Here is a 22,856-nt window from a genome sequence, read left to right as displayed (position 1 = left end):
GAAGTACAATCCTGGTTTCTCGGCATCAGTGAGAAGCAAAACACAGCACTCAAGCAATTTTTTGCATTGTTTCCAATACCATGTGTCCAGACATTTATTAAGACAATCACAGAAGAACTCTGAAATGCACATGTACTAAAGTGTTACTTCTGCTGAAGTCAACAGTCCGATCGACCCAATGCACATGGAACACATCTCATGCTTTTGCTAGCTGCTGGAGGGGGTCAAGAAATATTTTTCCTGTCAGTGTGTAACTGGCTAGTCTATTCTGGGCACTTTTGTTATTTACCGCCTACTTTCTTCAGAAGCATTTGAGATAGGCCACAACTAAGGAAGTAATACCAGATGGTATAAGAAATCCTTAAGGTTCCTTAGAATCCTGTCTGGCATGTCTTGCTCATGTGTTTTGCCTCAAAACGATCACCCATTTTACAACGTCAAGGAATTTTTCATCTTGGTCAGATTGCATAAGGAAAAGAAGAAGCAATGTCTTATGTTTTGCTTTGTTGTTTTTTTTTCCTGGCGAAGGGAGAGGTGCTTGTAGTAGGTGGGGTCAACAAGAGGTTGGTGAGGATGATGGAAGATGCTCACCAATACCTGTATCCGCACAGCCAATTTATGCATCTTTTATCAAATTTTCTCTTCTGGAAAAGTCCTAAAGTAGCCAGGGAGATTTAGACAACCTCCTACCACATTTCACGTACTATAACAATTAAAATTAAACAAATCTTAAGCTGAATTTAGAAAGTAATAAAAATAGCTCAACTAATGAAGTCAACACATATCAAGCTGACATTAAAACTGTAAAAAGCCTGAGAAACCAAGCTTATTAATAGTAATTATGGTCTCAATCTGTACTGTCTTTCAGTATCAAAGGAATAATACTTGAAGGAAGAGGCAAAAATAGACCTAATTCTTCAAGAATTCTGTTTCATAGGATTTAAGCACTTATTTTAGTAAAATACATATTCAGGTATTCAAAAGCATTATATTCTAGTCACAAGGTGAAAGTCAAGCCTTTTCATTTTTAGTGACCATTTGGTTATTGCCAATGTAATTGTGGAGTAAAGAGAGCTCTAAGTAAATCAAGATATCATGTCCTTTATGTCTATTACCCACATTACACAAAGCCAGCTGTTTTTCTCGGTGTTCTTAAAATCGGATAGCAATCCCACTGTAACCTCTGTTCTCTATTTCACTGTCCAGAGGGACAGAAAACACCTCAGCAGTGTCTAAACTGAAGCCATTATGACTTGTTTTACACCTAAAAACATACACAACACTATTTCCTGCTCAAAACAAATATTCTATACTCTTAAATAAGATTCTTATCACCTCCACCCAGTCTTCTCTTTTCCACAGTCTCATTCTGGAAAGATTATGTCAAACCAACAGACAACACTCAGATCTATATGTAGTATTCAAGCCTAAGACCTAAAAAGTTCTGTATGGGGTAGAATAATGCTGCATGCTTTGCAGCTCTGAGTTATCAGCTTTCTAATATGATGTACTGAGATGTATCTTTTTCCCTTGTATTTTCCCTACACAGTGCTGTGGAACTATTGTTTCTCAAACCCTCTTCCATAAGCTGCCACTTAGTTAGCTGTCTTGCATCCAAAAAGCTGAGTGTTTTCTGTTGAACAATATAATGTTCAGCTTTTTCTATTTAACTTGTCTATTTTATTCAGGATGCCAGATTTTGAATTCCCAAACTGTTACATACTCGGACTCTTCCCAGCTTGTCCTCTCCAAGCTTAATAAATACCCTTTACTCTATCATCTACATCATTAATAAAAAATGACAAAACAGCCAGTTGTCTGCAGGTGTAAGAAGCCTGGATAACTGCAATTTCTTGCTTAGTGTTTCTATCAAATATACAACTTATCAAAAGATTCTCAGAAGCGACAACAGGTAAAACTTGTCTAAAAAAAAAAAACAAAAACATTAACAAAAAAACCACCAACAACAAAGTTTAGAGTTAGAGAGCAGTAACCTAAAAGCTATCCAAACTGAATTATGTATATTCTTTGTATTCCCCACTGATTTACTTCAACCATAAAACCAGATATATTTTCCAGGTAAATAAAAATATTTCAGGTTTCTCATACAATAATCTACGAGAAAAGCATCCACAAAACACAAGAGTCTATAAACCCGATCTTCAGCAGAATCCCAGTGGTATTAAGAAGAATCACAAAATTATTTCAATATCATCATGTTTAGCAACAGTGATACTAAATCTAATGCACACAAATATCTACTTTCAAGTTAAGTGTTAAAAAAGTTATTCAGGTACTCTCTACCTTGTAAATTAGAAGCAGGTACCCCTTATGTCAATGGATATTTTTATACCCACTGTTCTTCAGAGGACCATCTTAAGCAAGTCTTACAAAGCATTCTGTATTAGTCATATATAATAAGAGAAAGAAAAAAAATTTGAAGTACATTTTTATTGTTTTCTTTATCCATTCTAAAAACATCTAGGTCTGAGTTAGTAAATAGCTTTCAATAGCACTGACTGACTTCAGATTAAAATGCGCAGTATTTCCTGCTTTCATATCCAACATTAAAGAAGTGGCATATTCTTTATGCACTTTGTTAACCTAGGGGCTTACACACAGTCATCGAAGACAGTCATAGAGTGTCAACAGTTATCTCTTTGAAAAGGTCATCATCCATCCCAATGCACCTTCAAGCAGCCCTAGCTCATATGGACAGACTCAAAGATTTCTTTGATGCTCTTATGTACCTGTTCAATAAATCTGACAAATGGTACCACATAAAGTCAAGTTAGATTAACTCTATCCAGTTCAGCTCCAAGGAGAAAGCCGTGTTCTCAGGGCTAGCATTTTCTTCTAGAAAGCAATTTTACCTAATAAAAAACAGTAAGGAAGCTTAGCAATACTTAGAAGCTCACACCTTATAAAGAGAAGAGGTTTAGAGAAAATCACAAAGATGAATATCATTAGTTTATTTAGTTAATTTCCATTTAGGAGAAGTAAAGACAAAGCCAAAAAAGCACTCAGAAAACTATCAATAAAACTACAGTGCTTCTACACTTCACACTTCTGAAACTTAACTGAATATTTAGTAAAACTACAGAAACCTTCATTGATCCATAATTTAAATATTTATGGCTTCACAGTTATAAATTATTACAGTTGGGCAGGAGCCAGAATGTTAGATATTTATGAGACAGGGAAGGCCCGGAAGGTTCAGAATCTAAACCTGAAATCTGAAGCTGCTGAGGTGTAATAAATCGAGAACAAAATGCACAAGGCTGGAGAGCCCAGAAGAGTCTCTTTTCTGTTAACTGTAGAGAGTTGGTCTAACAGAAGACTCTGCCACACCTTACAAACTTCATGTCTCAACTGAAAGGTAGAACAAGTGCTAAAAATTGTCGTGTTTTAGCACGGGGAAAAAAAACACGCAAGTTCCTGTGACAGCGCTATTTAACTACAGGTAAACTAAGCTAACTTCTCTTTCTTTTGAGGAATCAGTAGGTTTCACAATGAACAGGGGAAAAAAAAAAAAGCACCCACAAAACATAAAATAAACCATGAACCACATTCAGATACAGAGAGCATGATATTGCCTGCCACAGCCTCCAGTCATCACACAGCAATTGCTCACGCTGAAGAAATGCCCTGCTGGTCTAAAGGAGCATGAGCTTTATAAGCACTGCTGAGGAGGAAAGTGCACTGCTCCGGGTAAAAGTGATGCAAAGCTGAGTTCCCATGCCACCACCATTTTACTAACACTAATACAGCCAAATGAAACAGGAGATGGTTCTGCAACCATTTCAGGTGGGAGGCAAGTACACAACAGTGCTAAAACTGATAAGAATGACCAAGGACACATCTTGGGAATTGGACTACTCCCATTGCCCTGAACAGCTGTCTTCCAACAGAATATGATCTCTCAGCTTTCTTGCCTAGTCAGCAGCAAATGCTGGAACTACCCTCCATTTTCTTTCCCTCACTCCTGCCTAATTTGCAGGAATGTTGCAAGAAAACAGCAATATCTGAGGGTTGTTCTCAGAACCTTGTCTGTAAGAAAATCCTAAGATTTCATCTACTTGTTCAGCAGAGCCCACATCTAACATGTGATCAACTTCGCCCAAAACAACATGCTTCATGTTGGAAAGGTCCAGCTTGCTATTTTGAATGTGGTCTTTGATCTGTCCAGGAGTTCCCACAAGAATATCAATGCCTCTTTTAAGGAGATCAAACTGTGCTTTGTACAGAATTCCTCCATAAAAACACGCCACTGAGAGTTTCCTCAAACTCCATGTGGCACTAACTTATCACCAACTATTCATCTGTCCATAAAACTGCCTGAGGCTGACGTTCCTCTACTACCAACAGTGGTTCCATTGATTTCTCTTTGCTGTCTGGATACTACACCCAAGGGTAGTAGGGTGACTCACAACTACAGAACTTTACATGTCAAATCTCAGTATCTCTACTCCACAGTCTCTCAAGCATACCGTTCCCAGCATCTCTGTCTTCTCACCTTTGTCTTCCACATAGCCTTTTCTCAATCATTACCCATTTTCTTCTTCTCTATGGCAACTTCTTCCCTCATCTCTCATTCTTGCACAATTCCTTAACTTCACTGGTACTACACTGCTTCTGTGTCACACTATCACAAATGAGCTACACAATCCCTGGATATCATTCAAAATCAAGTGCTATGTAAAGATTTTGATTCACTAGTTATGCAATACTTAAGCTTTCTCTCTTGGATTCCACTTCTCTGCTTAAAATTCTCCATTTTGAGTTAATCTGTGAACCAAATTTGCATGGCAAGCTTTCACAGTTTTTACTGACAGGAGATCTGATAATTGTTCTCATGCCAGTAAGCCCTAGGATCCCAAAGTGTGAAATTCCTTTGATCTTTGGTTTCAGACTACTGTTTACTCCTCGGACTAACATCTTATCTATGTAAAATTGATCATGTGCTGTTTATGAAGTAAAGCATAAGCCAGTTTGGAAAGTAAATAATTTGAAGACTTGCTTTCCACATTTTACATTGCCAATATTTTTAAATAATGGCTATAGAATCTCATTCCAACAAAGAAACAAAAGAAAACAGAAAAGGAAAAAAAAAAACAACCAACAAACTGCAACAGTAAGTCAGCATGTTTCCCAGTATGAGAAAGACTAAACCAGACACAGCCGGTGTCCTGTTTCCAAATTGTCCTGGTTTCAGCTAAGACAGTGTTAAAAGCACATTGATATTTTAGCTGTTACTGGCTGTTGGGAGCACACCTGGGGCCAAGATCAGGCCCAAAGGCCAGGACAGTTTATCTCAATTAGGCAAGAGATGCTATAAGGAGGCAGCTCTGCTCAGAGGTTGCTGGACATCAGTTGGCAGGTGGTAAGACATTGCACTGATAGCAGGTAGTTGACCAGCGGGCCAGCTGTATTGTGAGCTGGGTGTCAGTTGGCAAATAATTCCATTGCAGACATATATATATCGTCATCATTGCTTTTTTGTTTCCATTTTCTTCTTCTGTCTCAGTAAAATATTTTTTATCTCTACCCACAAGTTCTATTTTGTTTCCAGTTCTCTCCCTCATCTCACTGCAGGCAATTGAGTGAAAGGCTGTGGTGCTGAGCTGCTGCAGGGCTAAACCACAACACAATTCACTGCTCATTCTGTACAGTGTACAAAGCTACCTGCCGTTCAGCCAACCTGAAGGCACTGCCAGGCTATCAGAGCAGATTTAAGAATTGCCTCGGTAGGGTTAATTCTGACCTCAGGTTTGAAGGCATTTCTGGCACCTTTCTTCTTTTTAGAAGCGGGATGGTTTCAAGCATGTGCTTTCCTGTCACCTCAGACCCCTTCCCACTCAGCCTCAAGACCATACTCACATATGGACATAGAACGTGCCTGACTTAATCACACCTTCTGCCTGCCTACTAGTACCATGTAACAAAGCAAAAAAGCGTTCCCAATGCACACATACTCTGCACAAACTTTACAAAAGTAGATGTGAGCTAAAACAGCCACACTAAAACAGCAAGAACTGGTTTCTTTGTCAGCTTGAAACTTAGACCCACATAGAAACACCTGGGGATAGCGTGTTTGTCTCAAACGCTATGCTTACCTTCACTGCCTAGGGGCATCACTACACTAAATATTCATGAGTGAACCAACTGGGACTTGAAGAAATGTGATTATATGCAATTATACTGTCTTGTGCATCATGGCAACCAGCACACAATGAGTACAAAGCAAGAGACTCCCAAAAACTGTGCCGGCCTTTTAGACCTCCATTTTCTTCCCCCAGGGCACTTGATCTCCTTTCATCCAAGCTCTGCAGTGTTACAGATCTACTTATCCCAGCACTCTTTCTGACCTTTTCACTTGGCTATGAAAGCTGTCACAACATAACTTAGTAAACCTTACAGATTTAAGCTAAAATGGCTTGCTAGGGAAAAAAAATAAATAAATCAGAAAAGAAGAAGCCCTACAACATTTGGGAGAAAGGACAGAAACTATCTGCTTACTCCCCACTTTATTATGAAACGGCAGAGAAGGAAAGTGCATGATAGCAGGAAAGCACACTAATGCCAGGATAGCTGCTGGCAGAACACAGGAAATAAAGGCTTGCTGAAGACTAAAGAGGCAGAATTAGCTGATTAGGACTAGGAGAAACAGAAAGGTATCTTGCCAAAAAAACATTTTCCTTCCCCAAATCTGCAAGAGGAGAGCTCAGCCCAGCTGCTGTACACAGGAATCATCCACACATCCATTGCCCAGCCTCTGGGCACACCCTGTTCAGTTTCTGCTGCCTTAAGTCTCATAATGAGCCACTAACCAGACCTCAAATTCCCATGTTCCTTGCCGCTCCTTTAAAACCAAGAGTTGCCACCCAATTCTCCCATGAAGAGAACAGTCTGCAACCAGGTTCTTGGCATGCCTATCCCCATGGGAAAACTGCATTCCCGAAGCAAGTCCTGTAAGCTCAAAATTTGACTCATTATCCCTGCCCTAGACTCCTGCTGACTTCTCCCAGAAAACAGACCTGTAAGACACTCAGCTTTAAGCAAAGGTTGAAAATAAAAATGGAAGGAATACCTCCAGCAAAACACAAGTGTGTCAACAACTGCATTCAGACAACCAAATTTTACTTTCTCAGAAGACAAGCATGACTCGTATAGAGGATATTAGGATGGAGGAAAATCAACAGGATCCAGAAATTTTAGGCAGATAGAGACAGTTTTAGAGGCCAAAATGACCAGGGACTCAAATGCTATCCAGCATTTCCCCAAAGGACTTGCCAACAAGAACCAGCCGATGTGACAAAGTAGGTACCACTTCCAGCCATGGAGAGTAGCGGCCCTGACAGATAACAGATACAAATGCATGAATATCATTTACAGTAAGCAACATTACTGGTTCAGAATACTGAGAGTAAAAAAAAGGTTCAACTTTGCATTTGATAGGAGTGAGGAAGAGGAAAAAAGGCTTACCTTTCCTCTCTGACTCAACAGAAATGGCTTATTGGAGTATCATGATCTTGACATCTCTAGGAAGTCAGCCCGTACTTTACATAATAGATCTGTAATAATACTAACAATTTCAAGAGGAAAGTCTGTAATGCCAGAAGATGGCGATCCCTGCTGTTCAGCAACTGCCTCTTTTACCTAAAAGCTGTTATTTAGAATACAGGTGATTTCACTGTTACTAAAGGAACAAACATTGTACAGAAACTTGAATGCTTCTTTCCAAACCAAACATCTATTCACAGGTTATTCTTCATTTCTGATCTCCACACACACAAAACAGTCATTAGAATTCTCTAAGCAGAACACAGGTTCATCAAATAATCATGTAAGCTTTCCAGAGCCCTACCGTGACCCCAATCCAACAGAGGCTAAGAGTGTGAGCTTGAAATTGCATAGCTTCAGAAAGCTCTCTCTGCAGATTAAGAGATTATTCAAATGTTTCTAGCATCAATGCAAAATAAATAAATAAATAAATCAATCAATTCATCAATGTAGCACAGGGCAGACAGGATCATGCAATTCATAAAGAGAATTCCTTTGAAACAGAACTTTCTTGACCAACTTTGAATTTTCCTTAACTGAAGAAAACTGGGATTTCCAAAATAAATACCACTGCGAAAAAGCAAGTAGAAAAGAAAACACTTTTTCAGTAAGTCTGACATTCCCAAGGTTTGCCGTTTGAAATTCTAGCTGCACTTAAATTCTCAAGTAAACTATTCTACTGCAAAAAACATTTTTGGATTTAGATAACACATGGATACACTCAGGTATTTGGTCTCTGCTCCCTGCAAGATGCATGCAATTCTCCTATCCTAAAATTCTGTAACATTTTAACAAAATCACTACTAGACCCTACACACTGATTTTACTTTTTTCTATTTCCTCTGTGATCACAAGTTTGATAAAGAATTACTTAAGATTATTGTCATTCTCAACTGTCCTGTCCTTGCCCAAGTACCCAAAAGAAAATTCCAACAGAGTTCTGTAAAGAACCTCAATGTGTGGTGAAAAACGGGTCATTATCCAGACTTTTACATTATCCAGACTTTACACTATCCAGACATCACAGCACTCACAGAACAAGAGGGCAAATACATTACATAATTGCTGTTCAAAATCTGAATGTGTTATTTTCTGGACATAAATCTGTCAGGTAACCAAAACTTCAACTCTTTTTTTTTTTTTTTTTTTTTAATGTTTTAGCATTCTGAACATGTATAAAAAAATTTAGTGGACAATGCTGTAACAAACATATGGCCTACTAAATGCAACAAAAATTTTACTGCACCCAAAAGTGTCACCTTTCTTTTTGAAGATGTTCATAAAGACTGTGTGTACACAGCATGCACACAAACAGATAAGCGTGTGCTCATCAGTAAGAAGTTTTCACGAAACTCAAAAGATGTTCAAAAGTAGCATACGGATCTTTCATTGGAAAGAAAGGTGACGACCTGTTCCCATACCTAACACACAATGCAAGAAGGCTCAGAGCACACACAGCAGTAAAACATGAGCCAAGAGACAACATGCAAAGATTCCCAACATGTATGAATGAACTAAGGATGCGAATGTGTGCATGAGAGAACCAAAAGGAATAGCTGAAAGACTAATTAGAGTGGCCTCTGCTGATAACGAAGGGCATAACTAACAGCAATAAAATGCCGAAGGATGTATTGTTTACATCAAAACCAGGCACATGCTCTCTACAGCACAAAAGACTTGTTTGCAGAAGACCCTATGCTGGCAACAGAAAAATGGCAACAAGGCTTCAGCACGTGCCATTACTCTTCCTGTCAGCCCAACAGAACTTTAAAATAAGGAAATGCAAACAATGGGCAACAGACTTGTGTAAAATTTATGGAGGTTGAAGCAAGAAGGACTGTGAGGGAAAAGAAACGTGCTACAATAACTGCTGGCTCAAAGCATACAGAATACATGTCCAAAAACCAGTTTTCTGTCATCAGTCACAAGGACTGATAAGGACTCAGCAGCTCATGACCCTTGTCCTCCATGTCATGCCCAAGTGATCTTGGCCAGACAGATCTGAATTCGTTGTTCAGAATTTCCATAAAAAAACCTCAGTATGTTAGTAGTAATGCATATATTAAGTGGATTTATAGTTCACTAACAGATCTCAAAAAAAAAAAACAAAAAAAAAAACAATAGAGGAATTTTCTTTGTACAAAATAAATTATTTTATGAGTTGACAGACTTTTATGGTCTGCTTGACGCTATTCAACATTTTCATCAGTGACCCGGAAATGCTATTTACAAGTTACTGCTGAAAGTTTGAAGGTGAAACACTGCATAAATATTGAACACTGAAGATGAAAACACTGTCGCATACAAAATGATCTGGCTCTCTCTGTAATTTGCACTCCTTTGAACAAAAATGTATTTTATTGGTATATACAATATTAAGTATCTGGAAATTGATGAGTTTGCACTGCACTCAGAAAGTCACCATCACCAGCAGTAACTCAGAGGTGTTTAGGAGACAATATGCTATGGGTGCTGTTCTCACAAAAGGCACTAATAGGAACAGTAACAACAGAGATGGAGATAGAATTCTTCCGCCCATATGTGATCCTACATCAATAAATTGGGCTTGTTGGAAAAAAAATAGAAAAATAAAAAAATCCCTTGAATGACTACCAAAGCTGTCATATTTAGAAACCTTGAGCCCTTGTTTTTTTCACACATCACATTCCCCCATGGGGAGGGGCACTGAGAGACAGGTATGGTAGAGTTCAGCTAGTCACTGATGTGAAATCATCACAGAGGTCCACCACCTGGCAATAGTAAGTAACATGTTCTGACTTACAAATTTAAGATGGTAGCAGTCTCCTAAATAACTTAAAAGTGACAATTTTCCTTTTTATGATTAACACTGATATTTACGACAAAGGTACAAAATAATTAATTATGACTCAATCATCTGAATGCAGCATCTAAGCAGCATCTCAGCTCACTTTAAACTCAGGTGAAACAGAACAAAATGAGTGGATAAAATGGAAATGAAAATGAAATGAGAGAAGAATAAAAAGCTGCTTTTAATTTCAGGACTCCAAAGTGTAAGAATGTCTCAAGTCTATCCCATAGCTTCCACTCCTTCCCAAATAGCCCTCTGTTTTTGACATACAAGTACTGTGTTACTTGCTGATGTTTAACAATTATTGACTGTAATTAAAAAAATGTCTCTGCTACAATGTTCACATAAGTCTAAACATGGATGTAGCTAAACAAATGCAAGCAAGGTACTCTTCTGTGAATGTAATTTAGATCAGCAAAATAACTCTGAATAACTCACAGGCAAAGAGCAATAAAATCAGCTGATACATGCTTCTGGAGCACAAGGATTCATAGAGAAGTGTAAGCTGTACCCTAGCACAGACAGCATGACTCAAGCTATCCAGTTCCAGATTCTAAAAGGGCTAGCTGCTGGCCCTCTTCCTTACTCCATTTGCTCCTTCCACTTCCTGCCAAAGGTCAATACACCACTGAGACAAACACAGAGGAAATCCCTGGGGCAGCACATTGTTCAGATACATCAGATTCCTTAACTGGCCATCAGATGGAGTCTTTTATCAGTGTACGGTAATTTGCAGCAGAAATCGCTGCTTACAGAAGATACACAAACCACAGCTATAAAGGCAGACACTCTAAAGAACAAATGGATGTAAATCCCTCTACTTGTTGTTAGCCAGGCAGTTTACCAGAACACTCACCTCCGGCCAACTTGTTGGCTTCACTTCTGTACAAACATAAATAGTGCCAGCAAACTAAGGAAGGGAGCTACATCAATACAGATTTTCCAGTTCTGCGCTGTTTTGCAGTATGAATTCATTGTGCAGTCCTGGGCACAACTGTGTTATAAACCTGTAATAATTTTGATGGGATACTGTAGATTAATTTAAGACACTCAGGTTTTCCCAATAAGCACCATATGGCAGAGGCTCTCTGCATTTTCAGAGAAAAATATCAGAAAAAAATCTACCACGAAACAAGCTCCAAAACATTCATAAGCAGAGAAAGTTTTTATTTTAATTAACACTACAAATTTTCACTGTCTTTCATATCCTCAAGATCACATTTTGACTAGCTTTCATAATTAACATGGAAAATACTTTGTATCTCCAAAACAAATTAATTCTTTATAATAACCAGTACCAGTAACCAGTACCTCCTCTATCTTACACACTTACCCCTATTGAAGTCTGACTTCTTCTGAAGCATGCTGTCAATTCACTTTTAGTAGATTTTTAGGTCCAAACAGACATTCAATGGCTCATCAGAAGATCTGTATGTTTCACATACTGACATTAGCAATGCTTAAACCTGTATTTTGGGTCTGGTTTAACATTGAGCACATGTTAAATGTGCCTTGATATTTGAAAATATTTTGTGAAAACAAGCAAACTAATAGAAATGTCATAACAGCATATAAATAAACTCCCTCTGTAGCAGCAGTGCGTAGAAAGTATTTTGAATAACTTTCTGATAAGGCTGAAAAAATCAGATAGTTTTGCTGGTGGCGAGAGAGGACTAGCAGAAGACCCCTGATATTAATTTTGCCTCCATGCCATGGTACCCTGCTGTTAGAAACCTACACAATACACCAAAGAATCTGCATGAAGCTAATTGCAATCTGGATCAGTTCTGTGTTTATACAAGCACTTGTATCAACACAGCCAGCGAGTGGTCAGAGCACAGAGCATACCACTTCTTTCTGAATCAGCATCACTTACCAGAGTTTGTCAACTGTGCTACTTTAACTAACCTTTTAACGAGCCTTTGTCTCCAATTCCTTCCCAAGGAGCTGCTGTACATGTAGAAATCGAAATTGTGTTGTACAGCAGGAAGCCCACAAAGTTCAACTTATTTCCTGAGATCCAAACTGAGGCTGCAAAACTGCAGCCTATAATTGAATTGTTCCACAACAAGGTAACCAAAATAGCAACAATGTGGGGAGAAGTGGAGATGTTGAGTCCACTTCCTCTCCAAGCTTCCTCCAGTTTCTGCCATCAATCCTCTCCCACAGTTCACCTAAGACACACTGCATGCCTCGTCATCCGGCGTCTCTAGGCACTTCATTTCTGGCATGCAGTCTTCGATTTCAAGATCTGACAGAAGACTTCCATATTACCATGCCCTTATATGTGGTGAACAAAAAGCAGGGATGCTGTTGGGCTACAAGAGAAGCCTCTGCACTGGGCTCAGGGATGGTTACATAGACAGGTCAGTGAAAACATATGGCACGGTTTGCTTTTTTTTTTTTTTTTTTTTTTTCTTTTTTTTTGGAAACCAGTTGGGTTTGTAGATCAGCAGCCACAGAGCTAGCTCAAAAGATCAGCATCAAAGTTGAATGGCTCCACACACGACAAGGAACATGTGTGCCCAAAAGCACAACCAGGACATCCTAGCTGATGAATGGCAGGTGACGTTCAACAAGTGAACAATAATTGCCAACTGGCAGCAGGTTTTACATTGTGTCAGAACAAATGCCACGGCTAACGAACTCGGAGCTAATTACTACTGCACCAATAGACTCTTCTGTTTATTGTTTTGCTGGCAGGAAGTCAGCACTGCCCTTTTTTTTTCTGCATATTTGATCAACCTAACAAAGGCAAGCTGGGTACCTCTCCTGGCATCAAGTTGTGTGCGTAGTTAAAGAAGTCAAAGAGCACTGCTTGGTTCAGCAGTACAGGTAAGAAAGGGCTGGTGCTTTATGTAAGTCACATAACATGTATTTTCAACCTGTGCTTCCTCACAAGTATCTACCTTTCCATATTACTACATTGTACTGCACTTGCTCTCTATATCTGGAATCAACAGTCTCCTTTATATTTGCATTAAAAATTGCATTAAAAATTATCCACATAAAGATAGAAACAACACTGTATGATCCAGACAGTAGCCTCTCTGAAATAAGCATAAAAATAATTCAACCTATCTGAAAATATTTTATGCAATAGTCCTCTGAGACTTACATATGGCGAACTACAAGCTAGAAACCTTGTCCCCATACATTATCCCTCCATATTTTTCCACCAGACTGTATCATAACCAGTAAGACAAAGTGCAAATTAAAAAAAAGCACAACTGTTCATCGATCAGAATCTTGTTATCCATGTTTCTTTTTTTGATCATGGCTCAGCCAGCTGTCCCTGCCTTGCCTAAAGCCCTGGCATTACGTCGGCTCTTAAGTTCCAGAAGACAAAACAATACATCCACACGGAACCACTGGGGTTCTTTAGATGTTTATGGCAATTAAAACACGGGACATACCACATTTTGATATTCAGTCTTCATATTAACATGCATATGATATACAAACAGAGGAGTCAAAGTGACCCAACACAGATCTTCTGATGCTACAGCTGTTGCTAACCTCAGTACTGCGAGCTCTGTTAACTAAGAAAGCAGTAATAAAGATGACAGTTTAAAGTACCACATGCAGAATCTCAACCATTTTAACAGCCAGATATGATTATGCTGACAATCAGCTATTCCTTTACTACACTTTATTAAAATCTCAGCAACATTACAGAATCTGCACTTACATCTCAATGATCAGCTATAAAAAATATGTAGATGAATGTAACCATTTTTCAAACCTGGAGAAAAGTATATAATAATATTCAATGTCAAGCACAGCAAGAGTAAACAAGGTCAGGGCTATCTATTAAAAAAATGAGTCTGTAAAGATACTTTCTGCTCTGGCTGAAATCAACAGGAGTTTACTTATTAACTTCACAGTCAGTCATCTTCTGCTCACAGAATAGTGCCGGGTTTATTTAAAGCCTCTAAAAGACCAGTAATTCTCTTCCTTAACTGTTTTTCTCTGTATTACTGCAATACCAAATACTTCACACAAAGTTAGTCTCAAAATTTTGTGCCATTTCTTAATAATTGTTTTGCTTACTAGTAAAAGATTTGTGACAAAAGCTAAAGTAAGAAAACCTTCTGCAAGTCAGCAGATATCTACAACCTGTACCTTCCCAACAATTAGCATTTCAGTTATTCACACACACAGTACCATGAAGCTGAAAACAAATATTTAAAAATAAAGCCAAATATCTAGCCTTTGTACAAGGGTTTAGAGGTTTACTCAAAACACGTCACCAGTAACACTATCTTAGCTGAGTACAATGATAACACTATAGTCCTATGTTATTTTGGGAAATAAAACAGTAGCCACATGTAGATTAAGATATTTTAATACATTGTGATCCCAATGCCTTCTTAATTAATTATTACTATGCAATATGAAATAAAGCAAGCTTTAAAACCAAATAACTCAAAAAAGGAAAGAAAGACAAGGTACTGCAACCCATACAAAGAACAATTAAACCACAGTATCTGAATTCATGCTATTCTAGTTCAGCAACAATTCACACAAGAACATACAATCTTTACATCCACTAATCAAATACTAAATTAACAATCCTATACACTTAGTAGCATTCATCAATTCTTTGTTTCATTATCCATAGGTTTTATCACAAAATGTCATAACAGTTCAACTTACCTCTCAAGTTTCATTTGAATCATTTACAAACTAAACTTTGATTTTAACTATAGTAATCTTCAATGAAAATAAAAGCTTCGACACAAGGTCTTTTTGTCAATTTGGAAATATCTAACAACAACTCCTTTAAGAGAGGAGGACAGGCATAAAATGGTTACTGCACAACCCAGTCTTCATTTACAATCCCATTTTCTTTGTATACATCTTAAGGCAAATCACACATCACATTTAGTCTTCATTTTAACTCCCCAAAGAGAAAAACAGCCTACTTGAGAATTGCCAGAACACATAATGTACTGAGCACATAGCAGAAGAAATTTCAGAAACTTACAGACTTCCTCTTCTTGGAAGGCTCAACTCCTTCTGCAAAAAAAAAAAAAAAAAGTTACATTAGAAACAAAATCTATTTTAATTGGATGTGGCCTTTTAAAAGATATATATATTATTTTTTTAAAATAAAATAAAATACATATAAAAATATGTATTGTAATTATCCCATTCTACCAGCAGCAGAGATGTTCGACTGCAATAAAAGAAAGATTTGACATGCACCATCTTTCATTTATTGCTTTCTATTCTTATTTGAAGTATTAACATTAGCAGTGTGAAAAGTCTTGGTTGTTTTGTAGCAGAAATCTTAAATTATTTGAACCAGAAAAGAACCATCAAAGAAAAACCTTACAATCAGAGCTATGATGCACTGATGACAGTATTAAAACTTGTAAGTCAGTGACAAAAAAATTCTAAGTTCTTCATAGAACCCACTGTTTGCTAGGGGTGTTTGCAAAGGGATTGAGACCAAGTAACTGATGGATTCTACACTGAGGTGTTTTTTTTTTTTAACTCAAAAAGGATGAAATCCACTACAGTTTGATCAATTATAGATCGATGCAATTCACTGCATTCTTCTAGAAAGTAGTACTGGCATGACAACAGAAACACTGTTAGACAAATGTTCTGAAACTTTTGCTGAGAACAGTTAAACTGCTGCTCACGGGACTGATGGGACACAGCGTGCTCGCTAGGAGGCAATTGCAGACAAACATTTTACAAGCATTTTATCATAGAAGAATGCCACAAGATCCATGAAGTTTTGCCTACCGGAAATAAGGATGACATACGTACACCACAATTACAGTGGTGTTATGCATTGCAGAAATAACAGAACAGTTGAGGCTAAAAGGGATGTCTAAAGATTTCCCACTCCAGCTTTGCCCCAGGCAAGGCTAGGTAGAACTGGTCACCCAGGAACATGTCCTGTTGGGTTCAAAAGTCTACAAAGATCCAAACCTACCTGGGCAACCTGTTACAGTGTTCAACTATCCTTATTTTTTCCACATTTCCCACACTGATTTATATTCTAAATGCTACATGAGGTAGTAATTCCTTTACAATCCTTTCCCACAAGGAAAACAGCCTACTTTGAAATAAACAGAATACCTGACTAGCCTCCAGGATATATGAAACACTGAAGACTACCACAAAGGATAGCTGCATATAAGAATGACTCGAAGTTACGTGAATTGATGTCTTCAGTTACTCATTAATTTTATGTTTACTCTCAATATTCCCACAGAAGACTATTTTGAAGTATGCCATATATGCTTGACTTCCGTTCAAAAATTCCATTTCATAAAAGAATGATATCAAAATACATGTACATATGTATTCATTTCATAGAGCATATAAATTAAGTTATAGGCACTGACTAGAAAATGCACATGAAATACAATTGAATGGATAAAAATACTTTAGTCAGGCACCTTAGAAAAGGCTGTAAGGAAATGAATAATTATGTATTCTTTGGAGACTTAAACGGTGTGCAGTAAATAAGGCCGGAGCCGCTCACTGAGTGATAAGGATTAAAATATCAAGTAGCTACTCAATTCCTGAGCACCGCCCATCCTGTTAACTGAATGAGGCAGGAAAAAATAGTGTGAAACAATGTAATTAGAGATCATAAGGCACAGGAACAAGAAAGCTGAACAGAAGGCCTTGGTAACAAAATCTGGTGCTTCCTAGGAACTTCCAACAAATGTTCAGAATCTGCAATTTAAAAAAACATCTTTTAGCATAACGTGTTTATATACAAAAGAACAGTTACACCTGCACAGAATATTGCATTATGCAGCTGTGTAATTCCCCTAAATTGAGAATGTCACATTCATCACGAACAAAATGTAACTGCAATTTAGAACCCACGTACTTCCTTGCATAATGTTTTTTTCTTTAATATTTACAATGCCATTGTGTTTCATTTCTTACATAAAACTTCATTTGTAATTCTAGGCATTGTCACATCATAATAGAGCTTGACCACAGAAAACTGCCAAAACGTAACGAGCAAGAATTGTGTGTGGCTTCATACCCAATCTAACAGAGTTGCAACATATACTTTAACTTTGATTCTTGTATTTCAGGTTTGAGTTTTTGTTTTTGAGTTTTTGAGTTTTTGTTTTTGTTGTTTTGTGTTTTGGTGTTTGCATGCTATTGAACAGAAAACTAGGTCAGTTTGGTCACAGATTATTATTAATACAGAAAACAGCCTCCAATGGGAGCCTGAAGTCACACTAATCTCTCAGCCTATTCTCATGCATGCCACTCTCAAGTGTTACTCTTGATCACCAAATAGGTTCTAAAATTCACTGCAACTACCTGCAAGTAAAAATGTTGAGAACTGCCAAGATCTCTCAGCACCAAGTTAAAAAAAAAAAAAAAAAAAAAAAAAGAGAGAGATAAACCCTCAGGTATGCAACTCATGCAGGAAGACTTCAAAAAAGTTGCAGATTTTAAAATACCATGACAGTGAATGCATATAAGAAAAAACTTTTTTTTTCTGGATGACCTCTACATACTAATTTTTCCTATACATCACAGCATCGGGGTTGGAATACTAGGTCATTCCTGTCCCTCATGATCATAACCACAGGGAGAAAAAAACAATCAAAACAGTAAGTACAAAGTAAACTGAAGCCTGGCTTTCTCAAATCAGGTTTAATTTTTACAGCCCCTTTCTCTGTTTTTGTACTTCACTTAAGACTTAGATTTTTCCAAAGACTGAGTATTTGGCAGATTATTAGCTATGTTGGCACAGGCCTTCTGACAGCAGACCAGACTGGCAAGGATTTTGCTTGCTTTGAGATAGTATACCAGAACTCTGTAAGAGTCTATTCAGACAAGATGAAAAAAGTTTAAACATGCTCTGCTTGGGGCTAAGCAATGGGTTAGGTAGGAGAAGTCATTAACGTATTAAGTTCATTAAAAAAATATATAAAAATCTATAGCTTTTATCAGCTAAAGTTCCAATTTTACTCAGGTTCTCCCAGCTGCTTTACTCACAGACTCCGAAAACACGAAAGCACTGAGTAACACCATACCAAAAACCACCAGCACTTCAGATTTGCAGCTCTAAGGCTCAGATCTCAGACTACAAATGTAGCCACTTGCAATCCTCTGGCACTGCACTGCTTTGTTTCTGAAAGGCTCAGTCAGCTAGACCCAGACCAGTTGTCCAGGTCCTGCTGCACAGCATCCCCAAGTCTGGGGAACACTGTAGGCAAAAACCTGGTGGTGTCAAGGTCTTCAGGTCAAGTACTTACCAGATAAAACCCCTGAGCATTAAAAAAAGCCTTCAGCACCACTCATTACGGTTCTCAAGAACCTGAACGACACCATGCTCTTCCACCCTTGCCTTACATGAATCCTCCTCCAAGGAATTCCAGTTCTCCTTGTTTCAGGGCTGCTTCATTCCACACCAATCACATAAAGCAGTCTTAATGCACCACACACTTTCGGCCTTGAGGTCCTTTATGTCTCAAAAAACGTGCTCTGAAAATATAACAGGGCTTGTCACTGGTTTAAGAGATCTGTGCAATTCTGTGCCAAATTGCTGTGATGATGCAGAAGGACTTGTGTACCAAATTTAACTGCAGCTGTCATTAGCCAGTTCAAATTCCATAATCTGTGCATTTTATCATCAGTAACATGGTTTCACAACAACAGATGCTTTTTTGTTCATTTCAGTAATTATGGTTCTTCTTCTGGTGCTACACACATCTATTCGACATTTCAGTCTGGACAAGTTCACTCAATGCCTCAGACTGCAGATAATCAGTCTTAAAAAAAAAAAGAAACAAAAACACAAATCTACTCACTGAATAAAGAGCAGAAATTTTTTTCTGAATCAAAGTCCTCATGCTACAAACTAGAAAAAGTGTTCAAAAAACAGAATTAAATAAAAAGATTTACATGATATTTGAATTAAAAAACCCAAAAAGCCAAACTTCACCTTGTAAATATGACAGCAAATCACAGAAAATTAAAATACTCGATGTCCTCCCCTGTAAGGGAGGAAGTAAAAATCATTAAGTTCTTGCTGGGCTCACTTGTAAACAAAAATGAATAAAAAGCTAATGCATTCATAAGCTGCTAACGATGTAGCTAGTTGTTGATACAGGCAGGCTTTAGAGCTACAATTCTGTCTGTTTTAACTTCAAGAAACAAATGCACATCTCTCACATATTCAAAGGTCTTATCTTATAGTTTTCAGTTGCCAGTGAAGTAGGCTGAAAAGAAAAAAAATTTTTTTTTTTTTTTTGGGTGGGGGAGGTGGGGATAAAAATCATCTGTAGTGTGCTCTTCAGCAGGGGAGGTATTAAATGTGGTAAGATTTATAGAAGGGTTTATACCCTGTTGGTCAATTCATTTGTCAAAGACCGCAAGCATTGCAAGGCTTTCCAGTAATGCATTATTTAATACACAATTAATGCACTGCATTAATGACAGGTTAATGCTAACATTTACACAGCATTTATAACAGCACGACACAACAGAACTGTCATGGAACACAATTCACCTTCTTATCATAACTACTGACAAAAAGAAGGATGTCTTGAGGGAGTCATGCAAAGGCTTTTCTTAAATGAGCAATTACTACGTTTTTGCTGAAAGGATTTTGGAGATAGCAGATTTTGCATCTGTGTGAGAGAATAAGTAAAAGAAGTAAATTAAGGAAGGTGACTAAGATAGTACACAGTTGCTATCAGAGAAAACTCATCTTGACCCATTTATAAGATTAATGTATCAAGTCACTGTATGAATCTCATTGTTATTAAGCCATTCTAAATATCTTCTAAGCAAGACAATGGGAAGTTACGCTTTTCAGCTGGCTGTTCACAACTTCACCAACACTTCTTCACATCCACACAACATATTACAATGGGCACCGCATGGAAGCATCAATCATCTCAAATGCTCAATGTTTATGCCTCAAATGAAATGCCTCTCTCTTGCTACAATTTCTCTGTCAGAGCTGTCCTTTTCTTCTAAAACAAAATTACCACGTTTCCTGGTTGCATGAACAGTAACACTGCCTCAAGCAGTGCTTTCTATTAACAATAGGGTTGAATTGTAAGAGTGTTTTTCAACTTCAAGTTTCCAGCTGAAGACAATCCATTAGTTTTCAAAAATGAGCAGAAAGCTCTTCATCACGATATCCTCACTGAGACCTGTTTTCTTACCAACAGGTGTAACCACAGAATTGCTCTGCCCAGCACACGACCCAAGCGAGTTCATGTTTGGAGCTTATGCTCTTAGCAGGCCTGGTCTGACTTAGCTTGCCCACGATGCAATACCATACTCACTTTTCTTAGGAAAAGTACTCTGTACAAATACCTAGTTTTCTCTAATAACGTTAGTCCCAGTTAAGATCACTTTCTGTCCTTTTCTGCTCTTGCTGCCAAGAAGACAGGCATTATGAATGCCTTACAATGAACTCTCATCTTCTACTTGAGAATTACGGTTTTCATATTCTTTTTAGTCATCCAGATGCAGCCAACAGTGGGATTTATTGTTTGTTTTGCTTAGCATGTACCCAGCGTGTTTTCCCAAGCACTTTCAAGAGCAAAAACTCAGCTCTTGAAGGCTGACTCAGAAAATATCTCATTCAGAGTTCTTCCTTATCATCTACAGAACATCCTGTGAGCACGAACACAAGATTGCTTTTAAATATTTTAGATGTACATTTTTGGTGTACATGTACTGCATGTTAACTTTCTCCCCTCTGCCATCCAAACACTAAAAAAAAAAAGTGTAAATAACAAACTTCAAGTCACAGATCACCAGTAACTGCTGTATATTTTAACAGGATATAAGCTATAAAAGAAAGGAGCTACTTAAGTTCAGATGTAACCAGAAGAGTCTACGTCTTTCTTACTTCAACATTCTACATTCTATTTAACTCATTTATTATCTTCTCAGTTAACTTCCACACTTCTGCTGCAGGCTCTGCTGACTGCCCCTTTCAAAGTACATCTGAGCAACAGCTCCATGGCTACTTACATGGGACACAAAAGAAGGATCCAGACACCCACTTAAAGCTAAGCATTATCGACTTAAATGCAAATTAACTAGATTAAAAAGAATGCTTAACGGCCCCTTACATTTATAAAACATACAATAAAATGAAAATCAATATACATACAATATGGAAGCAATCTGAATAATCTATATATATATCCTATAGACAAACCTGATGTTATGGAAGTGTTAAGCTTTGTGACTGATAGAACTAATTTAACAGCAGTTACACATGTTTCACTTTGCCTTGTATCATTCTACAAACTTTTAACATTAGGAAGCCCGAATCCTATGGAACAAGGTGGAAAGTTTCAGAATGATTATTAACAAAGTTTTACCATTTATTAACAATACAGAATTTCCTAAAAACAACACTTTATGTTGTCTAAAAACAACATATGTTGTCTAAAGTCCCTCCAGTGATGAGATCTGCAATAACAAAAAGAACTTCTTCTGTAAGAATCCCAGTGGACAAGAGATACCGCATACATGGCAACAGATAAATAAATTTAAAAGAAATAAAAACATAAAACGAAATATTTCCTAGGTCCAATTGCATAGCCTGTAACTAGCACTGCAACGTTCTGTCTGCATAAAAGCAATGTAGTTTCAGTGACAACAGGAAGAATCTAATTTAAAGATTAGTAGCCAGGTATGTTCTCAAAAATTACAGGATCCTACAGGAGTCAGACACTGGAAGACAGATTTGGAAAGCAGAAAAAAAAAACAACTTGGCCAGAAAACATAATGTATAAAAGCACTATGAACACACATAGGGTAAGCTAAATATATCCCCTAGTTGAATACAATTTATGAATACAAAGAAGGAGAGGAAGAAGCCAATTTTTTTAAGAAGTGTTTACTAGCCTGATTTACACAAACCGATTCCATCAGTACTCAATGTGAATATATTCAAAATGACATACCACAATGGTTTTAAAAAGTGCAAAGGCTGTATTGAGTAGCCTACTGGTCAAATGAAAAACAGTAATTTAGTTAAGAATGAATGCTATTAAACACAGTTTGAATATCTGCACACTATCTCAAATCTTCAGCTGAAAGCAGCAGTGGCAAAATACACCAACTCTACTTCCTTTAAAAAAAAAAAAGGCAACATGGCTTATTTGGAAAGTAGATGCTGCAATTAGCAAAAGGAAAAAAGAAAACCTTTAATGAGAAGCAGAAATCCTTTCCCAAGAGAGCATAACTAATGACAGCTGTAAACAGTAAAACTCTGTGTTCTGTGATCTGGTTTTTACTCCTCCCAAAGACTTGCTTGTAGAAAAATACTGCTTTTGTTTTCATTTGTTGCCATGTTGTCTTCTATACTTTCTTAGCCCAGCCTTTCAAAATCAATGAATAACCATGCTTCTTTACCTAAGAAGTGCAAAATTTCTGAATGAATTTTCCACTTCGAAGTACACAAAAATCACTCCAACTCAGCATC

At 37.5% G+C, this 22,856-nt stretch overlaps 1 protein-coding gene across 4 annotated transcripts in view; it reads right to left on the bottom strand.

Annotated features, from left to right (window-relative positions):
* The window catches only part of MAST4 (microtubule associated serine/threonine kinase family member 4), a 287,688-nt gene that overhangs the window by 135,276 nt on the left and 129,556 nt on the right, over positions 1 to 22,856 (bottom strand). For all 4 annotated transcript variants that reach the window (XM_085214175.1, XM_085214169.1, XM_085214170.1 and 1 more), the window contains one exon: positions 15,384 to 15,415. In XM_085214175.1, coding sequence (XP_085070301.1) covers positions 15,384 to 15,415 — 32 coding nt within the window. The remainder of the gene's footprint in view (positions 1 to 15,383; positions 15,416 to 22,856) is intronic.

The sequence above is a fragment of the Meleagris gallopavo genome, chromosome Z (assembly GCF_905368555.1).
Source record: "Meleagris gallopavo chromosome Z, MGAL_WU_HG_1.1, whole genome shotgun sequence".
In the NCBI taxonomy this organism is placed as follows: domain Eukaryota; kingdom Metazoa; phylum Chordata; class Aves; order Galliformes; family Phasianidae; genus Meleagris; species Meleagris gallopavo.
This window is presented reverse-complemented; position numbering and strand designations above follow the sequence as displayed.